The following is a 19,074-nucleotide window of genomic DNA, read 5'->3' as shown; positions in this document are numbered from 1 at the left end:
GATATGTCAGGGATATGTCAGGATAGAGAAAACAAGTATGGGATATGGATTAGACGGCAAGAAGGAAATGTAGCTCTGTCAGGATAGCAACACCGGGGCGCCTGCGTGGCTCAGTCATTAAGCGTCTGCCTTCGGCTCAGGTCATGATCCCAGGGTCCTGGGATCGAGCCCCACATCGGGCTCCCTCCTCGGCAGGAAGCCTGCTTCTCCCTTTCCCGCTCCCCCTGCTTGTGTTCCCTCTCTGTCTCTCTCTCTGTCAAATAAATAAATAAAATCTTTAAAAAAAAAAAAAAAGGATAGCAGCACCATCTCAGCTCCTCAACGTCTGCAGAGTGCCCAAAAGGCCTACAAGGCTACTCCAGTCTGATCTCAGCCATTTTGGGTGTTTCCAACCACATACAACACAATACTGTGTATAAATTGTTTGTCATATGTTTCCAAGTATACTAACATATTTAATCCTCTTCACATCTCTTAAAAGATAGTACAGTTGACCCTTTAACAACCCATGGGTTTAGGCCACCAACCCCCCCTTGCAGCTGAAAATCCATGTATAATTTTTGACTCCTCAAAAACTTAACTAATAGCCTGTTAATCAGGAACCTTACTGATAACATAAGCAGTTAATTAATGCATATTTTATATGTCATATGTATTATATATTTTATTCTTATAATAAAGTAACTAGAGAAAAGAAAATGTTATTAAGCAAGTCATAAGGGGGGAGCCAGCTGGTGAAGTCAGTAGAGCATGCAACTCTTGCTCTTAAGGTTGTGAGTTCAAGCCCAACACTGGGTGTAGAGATCACTTGAAAATAAAATCTTAAAAAAAAAAAAGTTATAAGGAAGAGCAAATATATTTACAGTACTGTACTGTATGTACTGAAAAAAATCCACATATAAGTGGACCTACATGGTTCAAATCTGTATTATTCAAGGATCAACTGCACGCTGAACTTTGGCCACCAAAAAGAGTTGTAAATACCTACTCACTACATTTTCTTTCTAATTGGGATAGGTAAGCATATTTATCTGAAGTTAACAAAAAAAAAAATCTGTTCAAGTAGCCAACTTCCTAAAGCAGCCAAGTCACTTACAGTACAGGCCATAAAATATGAACATGCCACTTAGTTGCAGCTTTAACCCTGCTAACTGGCTACTAACCGCTTCCTCTATACTTGATCTTTGGCTAACATTTCCGATGTTTTTCAACTGAGTGAAATTGCTCCTTTAAATAAACATGTAGAGAACACTTAGATAACTTCAGCCCAAGTTTAGGAAAGTAAAAAGGAGTTTTTCTCCAGATATCCTCCTACATTTCTCATGAAAGGAAAAAATGTGTTATTGCTTACTTAACTTGCAGAAACCTAAAAACTATTTCAATTGTTCCACTCCAGGAATATAAATTGCAAAAGTCCTTTTTGGTTGACAGAGGAACATAGCTCTGAGGCTTTCCCCTTCCATCTCTCTCCCCTTGAAAAACCCAAGGGTATTGAGATTTGCCTACTCCTTTGACACATACATATACATAATGGGAGGTACTTCCTGCATACATTCTCTTCTAATTTCATAAACAGAAGCAATGCAGACCAGGGCACTAAACCAGGCCTAAATTCTAGTTTTGACTCCACCACTTAGGATCAATGTGACCTCAACTAAATCATTTAAAATGTCTCTGGGCTTCAACTTCATTCATAAAAAGGGGACAATGTCTGTTACGCCTCCTTCACAGGATTGTGTAAAAGTTCAATAAAGTAATAAACATGAAAGAGGCTTTGAAAATTCTAAACATATGAATATTACATAGTTATTATGACTAGGAAAACAGGGAGTAAAAAAAGGGACAAATGACTTTGGGAACACATGATGACTGAAAGATCTATATTACACACAAATAAGGCCCTAAAAGTGACAACGACTTTCTATAAGAGAAGGGTTTTGTTGCAAGTACTAAAAACTTGACTTGTAAAAAATAATAATAAAAACTTCACTTGTGCCACCAACTTCCTACCTCATGGCATGCATGAGACAGAGAAAGAAAGTAGTTAAAACAAGACCAAAATAACTTCATAATAACTCAAAGGGTTATTAAAGGGAGCTTTAATTGTATGAACATTGATTCCCCACTAAAGTGGGACATTGTACCAGGAACTCAAGGAAAAGGATCAACAATGGAGTAAACCAGGGGCAAACTATACCCATGAGCCAAACCTGGCTTGTACCGGTTTCTGAAAAAATTTTTATTTACCACTCATTCATGTAAGTATTATCTATGTCTGTTTTTGAGCTACAATGGCAGAATTGAGCAGTTGTACAGTTGCTAGGGCCTGCAAAGCCTAAAATATTTACTATATAGTCCCTTTCAGGAAAAGTTTTGTCTATCCCTACAATAAATCAAACACATGGTTTTTTATCAGTATAAATAATCCTACTTAGATGTGGGGACTTACCTGTTATATTGTTTAAAACCTCCTTTAGATGACTGAAACTATGCAGCAAAGGATCCCGTTCTTCATCCTATAGTACATAGGTTTAAAAAAAAAAGAGTCAGTATCAGACAAAAAGGAAAAAGGAAATAACAGATAGATCAAGGGCACTTTGAATCCAAGGATTAAGTTTCCCTTCTGAGGAAAATAAAGTTAGCCATGGTTCAGTTTCCCAGTTCCCTAATCTCCTATTTCATAAAGATACTCTGGGCTTACCTAAAATAGTAAACACTGAAATACTAAATCTATACTATAACCACAGCACTCAAGCTACCATAGATTGCCAGGGCCTTTATATGTGCTATGGTCTGAATGTGCATGTCCCTTCAAAACTTATATGTAAAAATCCTTATGTCCATGTGATGGTATAAGAGGTAGAGCCTTTAAAAGGTGGGTGATTAGGGCCTTCAGAAAGTGGTGAGGGCTCTGCCCTCATGAATGGAACTAATACCCTTATAAAAGAGGCCCAAGGGAGCTCCCTTGCTCCTTCCATCATGGGAGGAAAAGTCTGAGACCCAGAAGAGGGCTCTCACCTGACCACCATCCTGATCTTGGACTTCCAGTCTCCAGAACTGTGAGAAATAAATTTCTCTTGTTTATAAGCCACCTAATCTGTGGTACTTTATTATAGCATCCCAAAAGACTAAAATAATGTATTATTCTATCTCTTCTCCTTCTTTATACTCATTATATAATCATACATACTCATTTTAAGACATTGCTGATTCCACTCTCACTTCTAAACCATTTTTATTTTTTTAAGATTTTATTTTTGGAGCACCTGTCTGGCTCAGTTGGTAGAGCATGTGACTCTTGATCTCGGGGTTGTGGGTTCAAGCCATGTACTGGGTGTAGAGATTACTTAAAAATGAAATCTTGGGGCGCCTGAGTTGCTCAGTTGTTAGTGTTTGCCTTTGGCTCAGGTCATGATCCCAGGGTCCTGGGATCGAGCCCTGCATCGGGCTCCCTGCTCAACAGGAAACCTGCTTCTCCCTCTCCCCCTCCCCCAGCTTGTGTTCCCTCTCTCGCTGTGTGTCTCTCTCTGTCAAATAAAAAATCTTTTAAAAAAATAAAAATAAAAAATAAATAAAATCCTAAAAAAAAAAGTTTTGGGGTGCCTGGGTGGCTCAGTCAGCTGAGCGTCTGCCTTTGGCTCAGGTCATGAGCTCAGGGTCCTAGGATTGAGCCCCGCATCGGGCTCCCTGCTCAGCAAGGAGTCTGCTTCTCCCTCTGCCCCTGACTCGTGCTTGCTCTTTCTCTCAAATAAAATAAATAAAATCTTTTTTTTTTTTTTAAGATTTTATTTATTTATTTGACAGAGAGAGACACAGCGAGAGAGGGAACACAAGCAGGGGGAGAGGGAGAAGCAGGCTCCCCGCAGAGCAGGGAGCCCGATGTGGAACTCGATCCCAGGATCCTGGGATCATGACCTGAGCCGAAGGCAGTCGCTCAACCGACTGAGCCACCAAGGCGCCCCTAAAATAAATAAAATCTTTAAAAAAAAGTCTCTGGGGCGGCTGTCTGGCTCAGTCAGTAGAGCATGGGACACTTAATCTCACAGTTGTAAATTTAAGCCCCACACTGGGCGTGGAGCCTACTAAAATAATAATAATAAAATAAGATTTTAAGTAATCTCTACACCCAGCATGGGGCTCAAACTTCCAACCTCGAATGAGGCAGCCAGGCACCCCTAAACAATCCATTTTTATAAATGAACATGAGAAATTTCCAAACACATGTACATATATTCACTAAGTTGGAAATGTCTAAACTTGTTTTTACAATTGTGCCAAATATTGTTTTATACAACTGTGCAAAAAATATCCTTGAACATACATATGCAACAAAGAAAGACAGCTTTACAACAGGTAAACTTCTTACTCATCTGATTGGCAAGATATGGTCTGCTCTATATACTCCCAAGGAGTACCACCACCAAGCCACCCTGCATGTATCAATTTGATAGCTAATTATAGTCCTAGGGAATCTAAAGGTAAGGCATATTTAAGAGGTCCCGAGTGCTACCTTCAGTTGTCCACAAAAATAGCTAGAAGAATAGTATCATCTTTTGGGTCCCAGAGAAAAAAAAGGCAGCCTATGAATTTGACACTAGTTGGAATAAAACAGAAGGGTCCTTGATAGGGCTGCCTGGGTGGCTCAGTCGGCTAAGCGACCAACTCCTAGTTTCAGCTCAGGTCATGATCTTAGGGTCATGATCTCAGGGTCGTGAGATTAACCCCTACATCAGGCTCCCCACTTAATGGGGAGTCTGCTTCCCCCTCTCTCTTTCTCTGCCCCTCCTCCCACTCGTGCACTCTCTCTCTCTCAAATAAATAAATAAATCTTTAAAAAATAAAAGGGTCCTTGATACCAAGAACAATTCTGAGTTCCTACTACTCTCATTATTACAGAGAAATTGATTACTGTTTTAACCATGCATCAGATCCCTTACAACTCAGTGACCAAGCTATCTGCCCATTCCCTACTTACCAGTGGAGTATGAGTGCTCCATCGGGCATTTCGTTTGATTGCCCCAACCACAATGTTAATCTCCCCTTGAATGATGTAAATATTTTTATCCACCATCCTGGTAAACCTACCAAAACAGTTAAAAGTTAGTTAATATTTAGTTACTCAGAGCATACCCATGTTTAAATCAGTACCTGATAAGGTCAGAATTATGATTTAACTTCTCAGTACCATGATTTCCCCCCAGTAATACCAGGATGGGATGAAGTCCATCTTATGTTATGAATCCAGCTACCCGGCTCTCCTGGAGGTCTCCAGAATTTCAAGATACAACTCAAAAAGTATCAATCCAGAAAATTTCTCAAAAGCACCTCAACAATCTCTAGCAAGCGTGTCAAATTCTTCAAAGTCAATTGTCCCCAAAATCTCTCCTGTGAGGATTTTAGGTTCGCAGATACATCTGTGTCACTAGTTTGTTAAAGATATATTTCAGATCTTCCCTTTGTTGTTCTTTATTCCCTCAATAAAGTAACAGTGAAAGCTTAAGTTAAAAGAAAAGAATGAAGGCTGTTAGAAAAATAGCCTTGGTTTGGAACCACAATTACAATGTCAACTTATAGACTACATCCATTCTACCAAGTCAGCTCCAGAAAACTGGACAGTGGCAGTGATACCACCTTTAAAAAGTTCTGAAAGGTCAAGTTCACTTGCTTAGAGCAGGAACTCTCTAATAAGATAGACTGAAAAGTAGACTCATTTTAAAGCTCCTTCTGTATGAATCTCTGAAGTGAAGCTAAAATACTACGTTAGTACTTTAAGTGTTCCCAACTGAATTATCACAGGATTTTCTTTGCTGCCTAGAACAGCACTTAGAAAAGATATTTAATTCTCTTCCCAGGTGAAAATATAAAAAAAAACAGAATATCTTCTTGGCATAGAGAAAACCCTAGGTACTTTTCACTTTCCATTATTATTGGCATAGAGAAAACCCTAGGTACTTTTCCCTTTCCATTATTTAGAAACCCTCCTCACAAGGACAAAATTTTAAAAAGCAGAAAGGGAAAGGGTGACGGAGGCATATAGTTAGACAAACATTTAGATCAGGCTCCAGGAAAGTTAAAACAGTAAGGTTATCAGGGTAAGGGAAGAAAGAAATCCACAAATATTACTTATTAAGCACCTACTATGCAAACAGCATCTTTCAAAGTTCTAAGGATACAAAGCAAATAAGACATGGATAGAGCTCTCAGATATATGGAATTTAAAAAAAAAGGAACTGTAGTATATAATTCTATGTTACCATTTATGTAAAAACCAACCAACCCACCCACCCTACATAAAATACTAGATTTGTTTTTGAAAATATGCAATATTTAACATATAGTACAATATAAAAAGCAATAGAACAGCCAGGATCCAGATTAAGAATAATACAACTGAAGTCTCTGTGTATTCTCCCTAATCATATCCTCCTCTCTTTCATCCATAGGTCTCACTATTCTAAATCTGATGTTTATTAAACTTTTATGTTGCTTCATACTTTTACTTCATTGATAAATTTTTTTTTTATTTTTTTAAAGATTTTATTTATTTATTTGACAGAGAGAGACACAGCGAGAGAGGGAACACAAGCAGGGGGAGTGGGAGAGGAAGAAGCCGGCTTACGGCTGAGCAGGGAGCCTGATGCGGGGCTCGATCCCAGGACCCTGGGACCATGACCTGAGCCGAAGGCAGACGCTTAACGACTGAGCCACCCAGGCGCTCCGATAAATATTTTTAAATAACAGTATTATTCTGCATATTTTTTTACTTTATGTAACCAATATAATATTGCATGTATTTTTCTGCAGTTTGACCTTTTCCCTTGAAACATTATGTTTGTGAGTCATCCATGTTGCTAAGTGTATTTAATGTATTTTGTCCAGGTAATTTATACCTATGTAAACAGAGAATAAAAGGTCTGGGCAGGGGCGCCTGGGTGGCTCAGTTGGTTGGGTGTCTGACTCTTGATTTTGGCTCAGGTCATGGTCTCTGGGTGAGATAGGCCCACGTCCAGCTCCACACTCAGTGGGGAGTCTGCTTGAGATTCTTTCCCTATCCCCCACCACCACAAACACCCACGCCCCCGCTCATCGCACCCACACTCTCTCTCTCCCAAATAAATAAATCTTTAAAAAAAAAATGGGGGCACCTGGGTGGCTCAGTCGTTAAGCGTCTGCCTTCAGTTCAGGTCATGATCCCAGGGTCCTGGGATCGAGCCCCGCATTGGGCTCCTTGCTCAGCCGTAAGCCTGCTTCTCCCTCTCCCACTCCCCCTGCTTGTGTTCCCTCTCTCGCTGTCTCTCTCTGTCAACTAAATAAAATCTTAAAAAGTCTGGGCAGATGTACCCCAAACTCGACAACCATAGTTATCTCTCGAGATGATATTGTGAAATCAGGGTGTAATCAGAGGACACTTTAGCCTTACCTATAATCTTTTAATTTTTTACAAGGAAACTATATTACTATACCATCAATATAATTTAAAATCAGGGCGCCTGGGTGGCTCAGTTGGTTAAGCGACTGCCTTCGGCTCGGGTCATGATCCCGGAGTCCTGGGATCGAGTCCCACATTGGGCTCCCGGCTCAGCGGGGAGCCTGCTTCTCCCTCTGACCCTATCCCCTCTCATGCTGTTTCTCTCTCTCTCTCTCTCAAATAAATAAAATCTTTAAAAAAAAAAAAAATAGGGCGCCTGGGTGGCTCAGTTGGTTAAGCGACTGCCTTCGGCTCAGGTCATGATCCTGGAGTCCCAGGATCGAGTCCCGCATAGGGCTCCCTGCTCAGCAGGGAATCTGCTTCTCCCTCTGGCCCTCCCCCTCTCATGTGCACTCTCTCTCTCTCTCTCTCTCTCAAATAAATAAATAAAATCTTAAAAAATATATATATATATAATTTAAAATCAATAATGATGAAAGAGATGAAATATAATTTCTGCCCATGAGGCATTTACAGAGTTTAATGGGATCTAAAAGAAAATGAGCCAGAGATCTACAGAAAAAAATACATCCTTCCAGTAGGACCATTTGCATATTTTGCATAAGACAGGACCCCCAGAAAGCAGGAAGTATGAAAACCATTATAATAAAGGGAAAAAGGACAGGAACAAATTTTGTCCAGGACCATAATACCGCCTTCAAATCCACAAGAGAATCCAACATAACAAAACATTGATTTTAATGACAATTTAAAGAAACACCTAGGTTAAAGAAAGAAAAGAAACACCTAGGTTAGTCCCAGAAGACTTATCTGCTTTCCAAATGCCCTAGGCACGTGTTCTCTCCTGACAAGATTCAACAATGAGAACATAACAACAATAAGGAGGAAGAGAACCAAGAAACAGAAGATTAACAAATTCAAAAATAATTCAAAGTATCAGAAGAGAAAAGATAAAATCTCTAGTATCGTTCCATCCTTAAATTATTTAGGCAAGATGAATATGTTCTACATCTCTGGAAGGATTTTGAAAAAATGGCTAACAGAGGTTGCCTCCAGAGAAGGGAAGTAGGGAACCAGGATGAGAGGAAGACTTACTTTTCTCTGTATATTCTTTTGTACCTCTTGAATTTTGTGTCACACATATATATTACCTATTGCCTATTTTTAAATTAGAATAGCAAAGGGGCGCCGGGGTGGCTCAGTCAATTGAGCCACCAACTCTTAGTTTCCGCTTGGGTCATGATCTCATGGGTGGTGGGATCCAGCAGAAGTCGGGCTCCCCACTTAGTGGGGGGTCTGCTTGAAGATTCTCTCCCTCTGCCCCTGCCCCCACTCGCACTTGTGCATGCGCTTTCAAATAAATCTTTTTTTTAAGATTTTATTTATTTATTTGACAGAGAGAGACACAGCGAGAGAGGGAACACAAGCGGGGGGGTGGGAGAGGGAGAATCAGGCTTCCCGCTGAGCAGAGAGCCCGATGTGGGGCTTGATCCCAGGACCCTGGGACCATGACTGAGCTGAAGGCAGACGCTTAACAACGAGCCACCCAGGCGCCCCTCAAATAAATAAATCTTTTTAAAAAATAATTAAAGGGACACCCTCTGCCTCTCCCTCTGCCTGCCACTCCCCCTGCTTGTGCTCTGACAAATAAAAAAACAAAGTATTTAAAATAAATAAATAAATAATAAAATAATTTAAAAATAAAATAATTTTTTTAAAGTACTAAAAAAATAAATTAGAATAGTGAAGAGTAGTTATATTATTCCATATGTAATGATTAAGAGCAGCCATCAAAGTTAATTAGCTAACATTTACTTCAGCCAATCAGACATTACCTAACACATGCTAAGCAAAATACTAGGCACAGCATACAGAATTGTCACTACCTACCCACAAGGAATTTATAATTTAGTAGATTAGATAAAATATATACATACACACACAAACCCATATATATCTCTGATGCATGAGTAATACACAGTGTCACAGTAGTGGAACAAAGAAAATTATTTCTGGCAGAGGGCTCTGGAAAGGCAACTGAAAAGACAGGATTTGTTGTTGGTTTTTTTTAGATTTATTTTTTTATTTGAGAGAGAGCACGAGAGAGTGAGCAGGGGGAGGGGCAGAGGGAGAGGGAGAAAAGCCAACTCCTCACTGAACATGAAGCCTGACAACATGGGGCTTTATCTCAGGAATCTGAGACCATGACCTGAGCTGAAATCAAGAGCCAGATGCTTAACTGAGCCACCCAGGTGCCACCAGACCAGATTCAAACGGTCAAAAATATAAGGAAAGAATAGTAAGGGTAAAGGCTCATAGGCAGGAAAATTCAGTAGGTATTTAGGGGATCATGATTATTCCAAACTGGCTGGAACATTATTCCTAGGGGAATAACAGGAGGTAAAGCTAGAACAGCAAGTGTGGGGCATATCATGGAGGGCCTTCAATATATAGTTATTATTCAGCATGTATACTGAATACCTACCATTATAAAAAATATTTTGGGAGCGCCTGGGTGGCACAGTCGGTTAAGTGCCAGACTCTTGATTTCACCTGGAGTCATGATCTCAGGGTTGTGAGATCTAGCCCTGTGTCAGGCTCTGCACTCAGCATGGAGTCTACTTGTCCCTCTCCCTCTGCTCTTCACCCTGCTTGCGGTCTCTATCTCTAAAATAAATAAAATCTTAAAAAATATATTTTGGAAGGCCTGTAAAGGGACACTATAAAATAAGAATATTTAATTTCTCGGGTGCCTGGGTGGCTCAGTTGGTTAAGCGACTGCCTTCAGCTCAGGTCATGATCCTCGAGTCCCGGGATCGAGTCCCACATCAGGCTCCCTGCTCAGCAGGGAGTCTGCTTCTCCCTCTGACCCTCTTCCCTCTCGTGCTCTCTATCTCTCATTCTCTCTCTCTCAAATAAATAAATAAGATCTTTAAAAAGAAAAAGAATATTTAATTTCTCTTTCAAAGAACTAAGAGAATGAGAGAAAACACCCATACTGAAAATAACACAGCAACAGGTAAACAACAACACTATACTACAAATTGCAAAAAAAAAAAAAAAAAAGTGCCAATTATTAACTAGTAAATTAAAGGATCTACCGGCTATTTGGAAGCCTTCCCGGAGAAAATAAATTTTGAAGTGGGACTCCAACTGAAGTAATCAACCTAACATTTGATCAAAATTTATTAAGCACCAAAAGCTAAGAACTTTCTAAGACAGTGAAGATGTAAGCAAAATCACTGTCTTAAGCTTCATTTCTTAGTAAAAAAGAAACAACTAGAGAATGAAGAGGAATTATTTTCAAGGACCATACAGAGTTCCTTAATCTGCCAGGCCTCTGAGCATTTGTCTCCTCACAGAAGGATTCTCCCAAGGGAACCTGCCCTTCAGCTTCAAATGGGAAGCTCAGATGAAGCACTTGCTACCTGGTAGGCGAAAGCCTAGAACCCCTTGTCACAAGGTCACAAAGGGGGGGCATCTGGGTGGCTCAGTTGGTTAAGCGTCTGCCTTCGGCTCAAGTCATGATCCCAGGGTCCTGGGATCGAGTCCCCCATCGGGCTCCCTGCTCAGCAAGGAGTCTGCTTCTACCTCTCTCTCTACCCCTCCCCCCGCTCGTGCTCTCTTTCTCTAATAAATAAAATCTTCCAAAAAATCAAATTAAAAAAAATAAAGCAGTCATTTCCAAAACAAAAACAAGGTCACAAAGGCCTGCAGAGACCTCATTTAAGTATGGTAGAAAAGAATTTAAGGTCTATCTTGTATCAGAAATAACATGAGAGGGAACAACCAAATAAGCAGCAACTAAGATCCCCAGCCAAATAAGCCACTGGCCCAGAGACTCTAAGCCACATATACCCTTTGAAAGTACTGTCTGTTTAAAGCTGAGTCTATAGCATTCCCCTGGTGCTCTGTGGCATCCCAGTTACTCACCCCAAGAGGATCCAAAGAGGAGTCACTCTATCAACTAGCAACTCCCTCTAGATCTAAACAAAAGCAGGAGAAACGGAAACAATAAATTGGATCCTTACTTCATGGAATTAAAAAAAAAAAATCTATTTCAAATGAATTAAAGACTTAAATGTGAAAAAGGAAACTTGAAAAGTTTTAGAATATATAAGAATATTTTTATAATCTCAGCATAGAAGAGAAGCACCTAAACAGGAAACAAAAAGCACAACTGGTTTAAAAAAACTGGTAAATTAAATCATGTTAAAATTAAAGACATTTGTTCAAAAAACACCATGAAAAAGAGAGAAAAGATAGGTCACAAACTGGGAGAAAATATTTGTATATCTTACACATATAACTAATAAAGAAGCAATATCCATAATATAAAATGTTACAGGGGCGTCTGGGTGGCTCAGTCATTAAGCGTCTGCCTTTGGCTCGGGTCATGACCCCGGGGTCCTGGGATCAAGTCCCGCATCGGGCTCCCTGCTTGGCGGGAAGCCTGCTTCTCCCTCTCCTACTCCCCCTGCTTGCGTTCCCTCTCTCGCTGCCTCTCTCTCTCAAATAAATAAATAAAATCGTTAAAATAAAATAAAATAATAAAATGCTACAAAACTATAAGAATAGACATATAAACCCTCCCCCAAATTGGCAAGAGACATGAATAGGCATTTCACAGAATAAGGAAATACAAACAGCAAATAAATATATGAAAACATTATTAGCTCCATTAATAATCAAGAAAATTGTAAAATAAGTTTATGAGATACCATTTTACAGCACAAAAATTTTAATCTGACAATATTAGGAGTTGGTGGGTGCCTGGGTGACTCAGTCGTTAAGCATCTGCCTTTGGCTCAGGTCATGATCCCAGGGTCCTGGGATCGAGTCCCACATCGGGCTCCCTGCTCAGCAGGAAGCCTGCTTCTCCCTCTCCCACTCCCCCTGCTTGTATTCCTGCTCTCGCTATCTCTCTCTCTGTCAAATAAATAAATAAAATCTTAAAAAAAAAAATATTAGGACGGGGCGCCTGGGTGGCTCAGTTGGTTGGGCGACTGCCTTCGGCTCAGGTCATGATCCTGGAGTCCCGGGATCGAGTCCCGCATCGGGCTCCCTGCTCGGCGGGGAGTCTGCTTCTCCCTCTCCCGCTCCCCCCTCTTGTGCTCTTGCTCTCTCTCACTCTGTCTCTCAAATAAATAAATAAAATCTTTAAAAAAAAAAAAATATTAGGAGTTGCAGAGCAAGTGGCTAGTGAGTATGTAAATGGATACAATTCATCTGGATTACAATTTAGCATCATCTTGCAAAATTGAAGAACTTCATATCCTATATCTCAGCAATTACACTGCTAAGACTATACCCCAGAGAAACTAACAAAAAACATTTAGAATAGTGGCCAAGGGGAGGGGGAATGTGACTAACAGAGAAGGATATACAAGCAGCCCTCGTTTTGGTGATATTTTGTTTTTTAAGCTGGGTAGGGGACACTGATACCCCATATATGCTATACATATTCTCTATGTATGAAATAGACCATCAAAAGTTCCTTCTTTTTAAAATCATGGTCTTTGTTGTCTGCCTTTGCACTTATTGTTCCTTCTCTGTTTTGCATATTTTTTTCTCACTCTTGTCCACCTGGTAAACCCTTAATCATTCCATCCAAAAGTCAATGAGAAAGTCAGAATACCACAGTGGTTACAAGAACAAGCTTCAGAAGCAAAACAGTCCTGACTGTTACCACCTTTATGATCTTAGCCAAGTTTCTTAGCCTTTTTGAGCCCCAGTTTACAATTCTCCATTGCAAAATGAAGATAGTACCTCCTCATCTGTTTGTTGTGAGGCCTACGTAAGACTGTAAAGCACCTAGCATGGTACCAGCACTATTTAAACCCTCCAAAAATTAGTTGTTATTACAATGCCTGCTCTGTGAGATCTTCCCTAGCTAACCCACTCCCCCAGAGAGGATTAGTAGTCCTTTTTGTCATCCCATTACACTGTACATAGATAGCTCTAAAGAACTTATACTCATTTATAATTATTCATTTAGTTTGTCTCTCCCATGAGTCTATAGGTATCTCAGGAAGACACCATGATTTATTCACCTTTTTATCCCCAATGCCTGTAAGATAAATGATAAATACTGAAGGAGCAAATGAACAAATGGATGAAAAAACATCAAAGACTGACTCTTCAATATAGTGCAGCTCACATCCAGCTCTTGTGAGAACAGTAACTTCATAGAAGACAAGGACTCTAAGCCAGGCAGGCAAACCTTCTTTCTGCATCCCGTATTTGTTTCTCTATCTGCAAAACTGAAGAACTTCATATTCTTACAAATTCCACACAGGCTACTCTAAAGACAAAAAGAACCCACATTACCCACCAGTCTATTTTCTTATCTATTTTCCTGAAGTCTCCTCATGTGCTATATGCATGTTCACATATTCTCAGAAATATATAATTCTTGGGCGCCTGGGTGGCTCAGTCAGTTAAGCGTCTGCCTTCAGCTCAGGTTCTGATCTCCGGGTCCTGGGATAGAGCCCCAAGTCAGGCTCCGTGCTCAGTGAGTAGTCTGCTTCTCCCTCTCTCTTTGTCCCCCCGACTCGTGTGTGTGTGTGTGTGTGTGTTTTCTCTCTAATAAATAAAATCTTAAAAAAAAAAAAAGTTGCCCTTATCCAATAAGAAATTAGATTCTCCAAAGGCAAAAGCTATTTGTCTGCTTCATGGTGCTTTGCTGTCTAATACAGAGCTGTGCAAACCAAGAAAATGGATGGGCTTTCTGAGAGGGCAGAAGCTAAATAACCCTGAACTGGCCCTTCCAAGGTTTATCTTCACTCTCTCAAATATTCCAGAGAAGCACTAAAGATGCAGCCTGTAAGATTCCCAGAGCTAGGGGCACCTGGGTGGCTCAGTCGTTAAGCGTCTGCCTTCGGCTCAGGTCATGATCCCAGGGTCCTGGGATCGAGCCCCGCATCGGGCTCCCTGCTCCGCGGGAAGCCTGCTTCTCCCTCTCCCACTCTCCCTGCTTGTGTTCCCTCTCTCACTGTCTCTCTCTGTCAAATAAATAAATAAAATCTTTAAAAAACAACACCACCAAAAAAAATTCCCAGAGCTAGCCAAGGAATATAACACAGTTCTGTGCTAATAAAGCACAGAGAGTGACCAAGAATTACTGAATTAGTAAATAACTTACTGGCTCAAGAAATTTACCCAGAAGGTGGAGGTAAGTGAAAGTCAAACTAGAAAGAGTTGGTGCCCTGAGAGGTCACGACTGGAAAATCCTCCCAAACCCAATAATCAGGTAACCAGTGTACCTCAGCTCTGCCATGATACCTCCTCCCTCTATGGAGATTCTGAGTCTATCCCAAGATGATATGCAAGGTGAGCCACTAAGATATGTCCAAAGATGTCCTTTCTACCAGCCTGGAGATGAAAAATGAAACAATGCTTCTCTCTCTCACTCATCTTTTAACCACTCATAGCACCCAAAGTGACAACTGAGGGTGACAGTTCACAGAGTAGGACAAAGATAAAAAGTTAGCCTGTGTGATTATATAAGGAGAACTGCAGTGATTAAGTCTCATAAGGCATGTCTTGTCTATCAGGGGTCATCATCCACCCATGATGGATAGAATCCAATCCACAGACATATTTGTTCTATCCGGAAAAGGTTTTTAAAGACTTTAACTAGTTGCCAAGAGTTTAAAACACAATGATCTGAATTTCAAGTTTCTCCTGAAAAATAGGAAGACTGGTCATACTGTGCCCACATGCCAGTACACAACAGTCCCTACTACATCCTAATACATTCATACCTGGCTTACTTCCCTCATTTACATTACCTGCCTGATACTCAGGCATTTAAGCTTGTAATCCTTGGTTTATGTGACGGCAACAAATCGTTACTTCCATGATCACTCTCACTATGACTGGAGCTCCAAATCAACAGACTGCTCTATTATGTTTTCATTTAATTAAACAACTGCTGTTGAACATACTGAATATAGAAAAAGAACAATAAAAGCTAAACAGCTGCTAATTATATTTACACAAGCCTTTTCAGCCTGATGGTAAAACAAACCTCCCCTTCTCCCTTCAACTCAACTTCACCATTATTACCCCAACAGCAGAATCATTCTTATCAGTCACACTGAACCACAGGGACAGACTGTGATCAATCAACAGAAGTGGCAAACAAAGACGAGGATGATCCTTCCAGAGAGTACTGTATAAATACAGTGTGTCTCCTTAAAAGCAGGAGCTGCGTCTTTTGCCTCTCCAGCTGCCCACACTAGCCAGTCTAAGTACCCTATCAATGAAGTTATTATCTAAAAGTGGCAGTCATCATGCATTCTGGAACGTGAAAGTAGTGGAACTCTGAGAACTATGAGTTCAACTGGGATTGGTGCCCGGCTACTCATGAGGAGAGGTGTCTACAACCTGAGCTCCCACGGAGCCAATAAGCATCACTGTCAAGATTAGAAGACACTAAAAAAAAAAAAAAAAAATTAGAAGACACTGTCTACAGCCACCTCTGAAATATAGCTCAAATTCAAGTCTTGAAGGAAGAACAAATTTTCTTTTCTTTCTTTTTAATTGAAGTATGGTTGACATACAAAAGAACAAATTTTCTGATCTGGGGTGAGGGTTGGGGGTGAAAAACTATTCCTACCTAGAAAATGACTTTTTGGTAAAGAAAGGGGAAATCTTTGAGGCCTGAGTCACCTCCAGGCCCAACTGAAAAGATGCTGGATTGGTCACACTATCTACTCAAAGACTAGACTGCCTATTATGCAAAAGCCTATCAACTCAACAGGGCACAACAGGGCACATCAACCCAGGTGAGCAAGGCAGGTTCATCAAACCTGGATACTTCCTGGGCTATGTCATTTCATAAGCCACTTTCTATTTTTTTGTAGAAATTCTGCAACTTAGATCAGCAAGCTAAAATACAAACTTGTTTCCTGGACCATTTCCCTCCCACTTATTTAAAATTGATAAATACAAACAATGCTATCCCCCACCAACATACACACACACACACACACATACACACACACAAAATTTCAGGAGGGCAGAGGGCATTAGGTAAGAAGAAACTGAGTTTAGTCACTGTCACTCCTATACATTTTTTCCTTCTAACACAATGAGGTTTTGATCCTCCTTGTTAGTACCTCACCTTGCAAAGTCCTGACTGCCAAGGCCAGAACTAGGCCACCAGTCAGGATCACATACTACATACAACTAATCCTAGGTACAGATAACACTTTTTGAGTGTCCATTACTTTCTGAAAGGCATTAGGTTGATACTGCTTATAGCTCATGCTCTAGGTAGGCCATTGTACATATATGCCACTGCTTTTAAGAAGTGGGTAAATTAAACAGAGCAATCCCAAAACAGACCTTTCTATTTGTATCCTCCACAGGGCCCAGAGAAGTGCCTTATATACCTGAATTAAAGGCATAAAAATTTCTATGTTGTGCATCAAAAAACACTATTTACACTATTCCTCATTTCTGAAGGCACTCTGAAGACTTTTACAGTTTTACAATACAGCAGTTTATCAAAGATTACCACAGTGCCATAAACTACTCCTTGGAGTTATGCTCCATCATTCACTCTGCTGCCCTGACCCTACCACTTTTAAATTAGCTGAACATCTTTCATGAGCCTTTTTACCCATTAAAAATAATAGGCCAACTACCAAACTTCACCAATACTCAAATCCCTCTCTGTTCTCGGCCAAATATGTCATAATAGAGTGGCTCCCTTGTGATTAAACATCTCTTTAGGTCAAATGACGAGACCACCTTGGGGGGAAATGCCAACCAAAATACACACCAGAAGGGAATACCTGTAAAAGATTGTGTAAAGGAAGAAACATTCTCAGAAGGTAAGTCCAGTGTTTACATACAGACCCAGACTGGCAGTTGAGCTGCCCCAGAAGTGGAAAGTCTTCTCTTAGCCCAGATCTTCATAAGACTGGCCTCAATCCTTCCACACCTCTTCTCACTACCTGAGTCTAGGTTGCACTAGTTCATCATCCAGTATTAATGAAGCAGTTCAGCTGTATTAAGGAGGCAGTCACACAGAAGTGGACGCTGTACAGGATCTGCAGAGATTCTAATTTCTAAGGTCTAAAAATCAACCCTAAAAAGTAGATACAATGTTCTTTAGGTTTGCTTTCAGCTTTTGAGGACTGGGCTCTTTGGGATACCGAAAGCTCTAGAAGAGGGAAGCTGAAGGCTAGGTGAAGCCTGAGAACACAAGAAGAAAGATTCCAGCACGCGAAAGGGATCAGAAGTCAGAGCTGAAGTCGCCCCTCTGGCCGCAAGGGCCTGACCTTTGCCCCCTGCATGCCTCCCACTTCTCTCCCACAACAATCTCTTCCTGTTTTATTATTGCCCCTGCGTTCTTAACCCACCCGGCTCGTCCAACTTAAGGGCCCTCCTCCCCTCATTCCCTATGGCGATGTCAGGGCGGCCTTCACGACACTGGAACTCTAAGAAGAGACTTCGCTGACCTGTCAGCGGATCCAAAATGGCGGGGCCTAGTCCCAGGACCCGCAGCCGCTGTTCATGTCCAGCCCGGGCCCCGAAGACGTCTTTAACCGACTCTCCCGGCTCTGGTGGCAGATGGGAGAAGGGAAGGAGCCCGTTTCCTGGAAGTTGAGGCCGAAGTCAGGGACCGCACAGTCGGCCAGAAAGACTCGGCCGGAACGGGCGGTGGAGCCGGCTACCTTCCCTGTCAGCTCACTGACGTGGTAACTAGCCTCAGTCTAGCCCGCTGCCTGGTAACTGCGCGAGCCCTGGCGCGCACAGCCAATCATAGGCTTGTATCGTGAGAAATGGCATTCCAGCCACCCAATAGAAAAAGGAAATTGGCTTCGGGGGGCAAGTACAGCCTAAGTAGGCGAGATTAAAAGGGAAAGAAAAGAGTAGGTAGGAGGAACAACCAACGAATACGGGTACTCTCTGAATGACAGCCATAAAAGCCAATAAAAATGGAGAAATTGTACTGGGCGGTCAGGGAGGCGGAGTTAGGTAGAGTTCGGTTGCAGTGCGCGGTTTAGCAGTGGCTGCTGGGCATTATGGGGAGGAAAGCTACGATTTGCTGGAAAGGGGGCGGGGTCCGTTTTGAGAACCTGAGCGGGCGACCCTACTCTCCTGCGCACCCCCGGCCACCACCTATCAAAGTCATCTAGGCCAATATCTTGCCCCTTGAGGGATCACTTCCTTTCGAGGCAGCTCTGGGTTCTTTCCGTCCTAGGACCAGTCCTTCAATCTAGTCCATCCTCCCCTCCCCCACCCTCCCGTCTGCCTGCCGTTTGGCTTCTCATACACCTGTCTGTCCCATCCCAACTGTTTCTGTGTCTTGTGCCCATTCCTATCATCCAGAAACAGAGAAAATGAGAGGAGGCAGGAATCTTGGATATCTAATTCAGGTCTCAATTTGCAGAGCAGGAAACCGAGTCCCAGTGTGGAAAGATGGCCCCCACGTTCACATAGCTAGTTAATGGCAGAGCAGGCAGAGCAGAGGGACAAACCCAGGTATCCTCACCCTCAGTCCAGCTCTCCTTTTCACTGCCTCTCACTACCTCTTATGCCTTAGTCTATCAGGCTGTGATTCCCAACTCTGCTCCTCATACTAAGCCTTGGGTGCTCCTTACCTACCTGGAAAAAAGCTAATCAGG

The 19,074-nt window shown here is 41.5% G+C and overlaps 1 protein-coding gene across 12 annotated transcripts in view; it reads right to left on the bottom strand.

The window, feature by feature from the left end:
• Window positions 1–18,155, bottom strand: part of GBF1 (golgi brefeldin A resistant guanine nucleotide exchange factor 1) — a 125,032-nt gene extending 106,877 nt beyond the window's left edge. For 11 of the 12 annotated variants that reach the window (XR_010412557.1, XM_064595215.1, XM_064595210.1 and 8 more), the window contains exons 1-3: window positions 17,905–18,155; window positions 4,976–5,081; window positions 2,450–2,516 (exon numbers count right to left, since the gene is read on the bottom strand). Coding sequence is in view for 10 of the 12 variants with exons in the window: in XM_064595215.1 (XP_064451285.1) it covers window positions 2,450–2,516; window positions 4,976–5,071 (163 nt within the window). In the remaining 2 variants the exon portion in view is untranslated. Of the gene's footprint in view, window positions 1–2,449; window positions 2,517–4,975; window positions 5,082–17,904 lie in introns of those variants that run through there. The other variant, XM_064595217.1, reaches the window with a different exon arrangement.
• Window positions 18,156–19,074: the final 919 nt, after the last annotated feature.

This window comes from Mirounga angustirostris, unplaced genomic scaffold (genome assembly GCF_029215605.1).
Source record: "Mirounga angustirostris isolate CCGP_5_RB_7025 unplaced genomic scaffold, mMirAng1.0.hap1 SCAF_6, whole genome shotgun sequence".
Taxonomy (NCBI): Eukaryota; Metazoa; Chordata; class Mammalia; order Carnivora; family Phocidae; genus Mirounga; species Mirounga angustirostris.
This window is presented reverse-complemented; position numbering and strand designations above follow the sequence as displayed.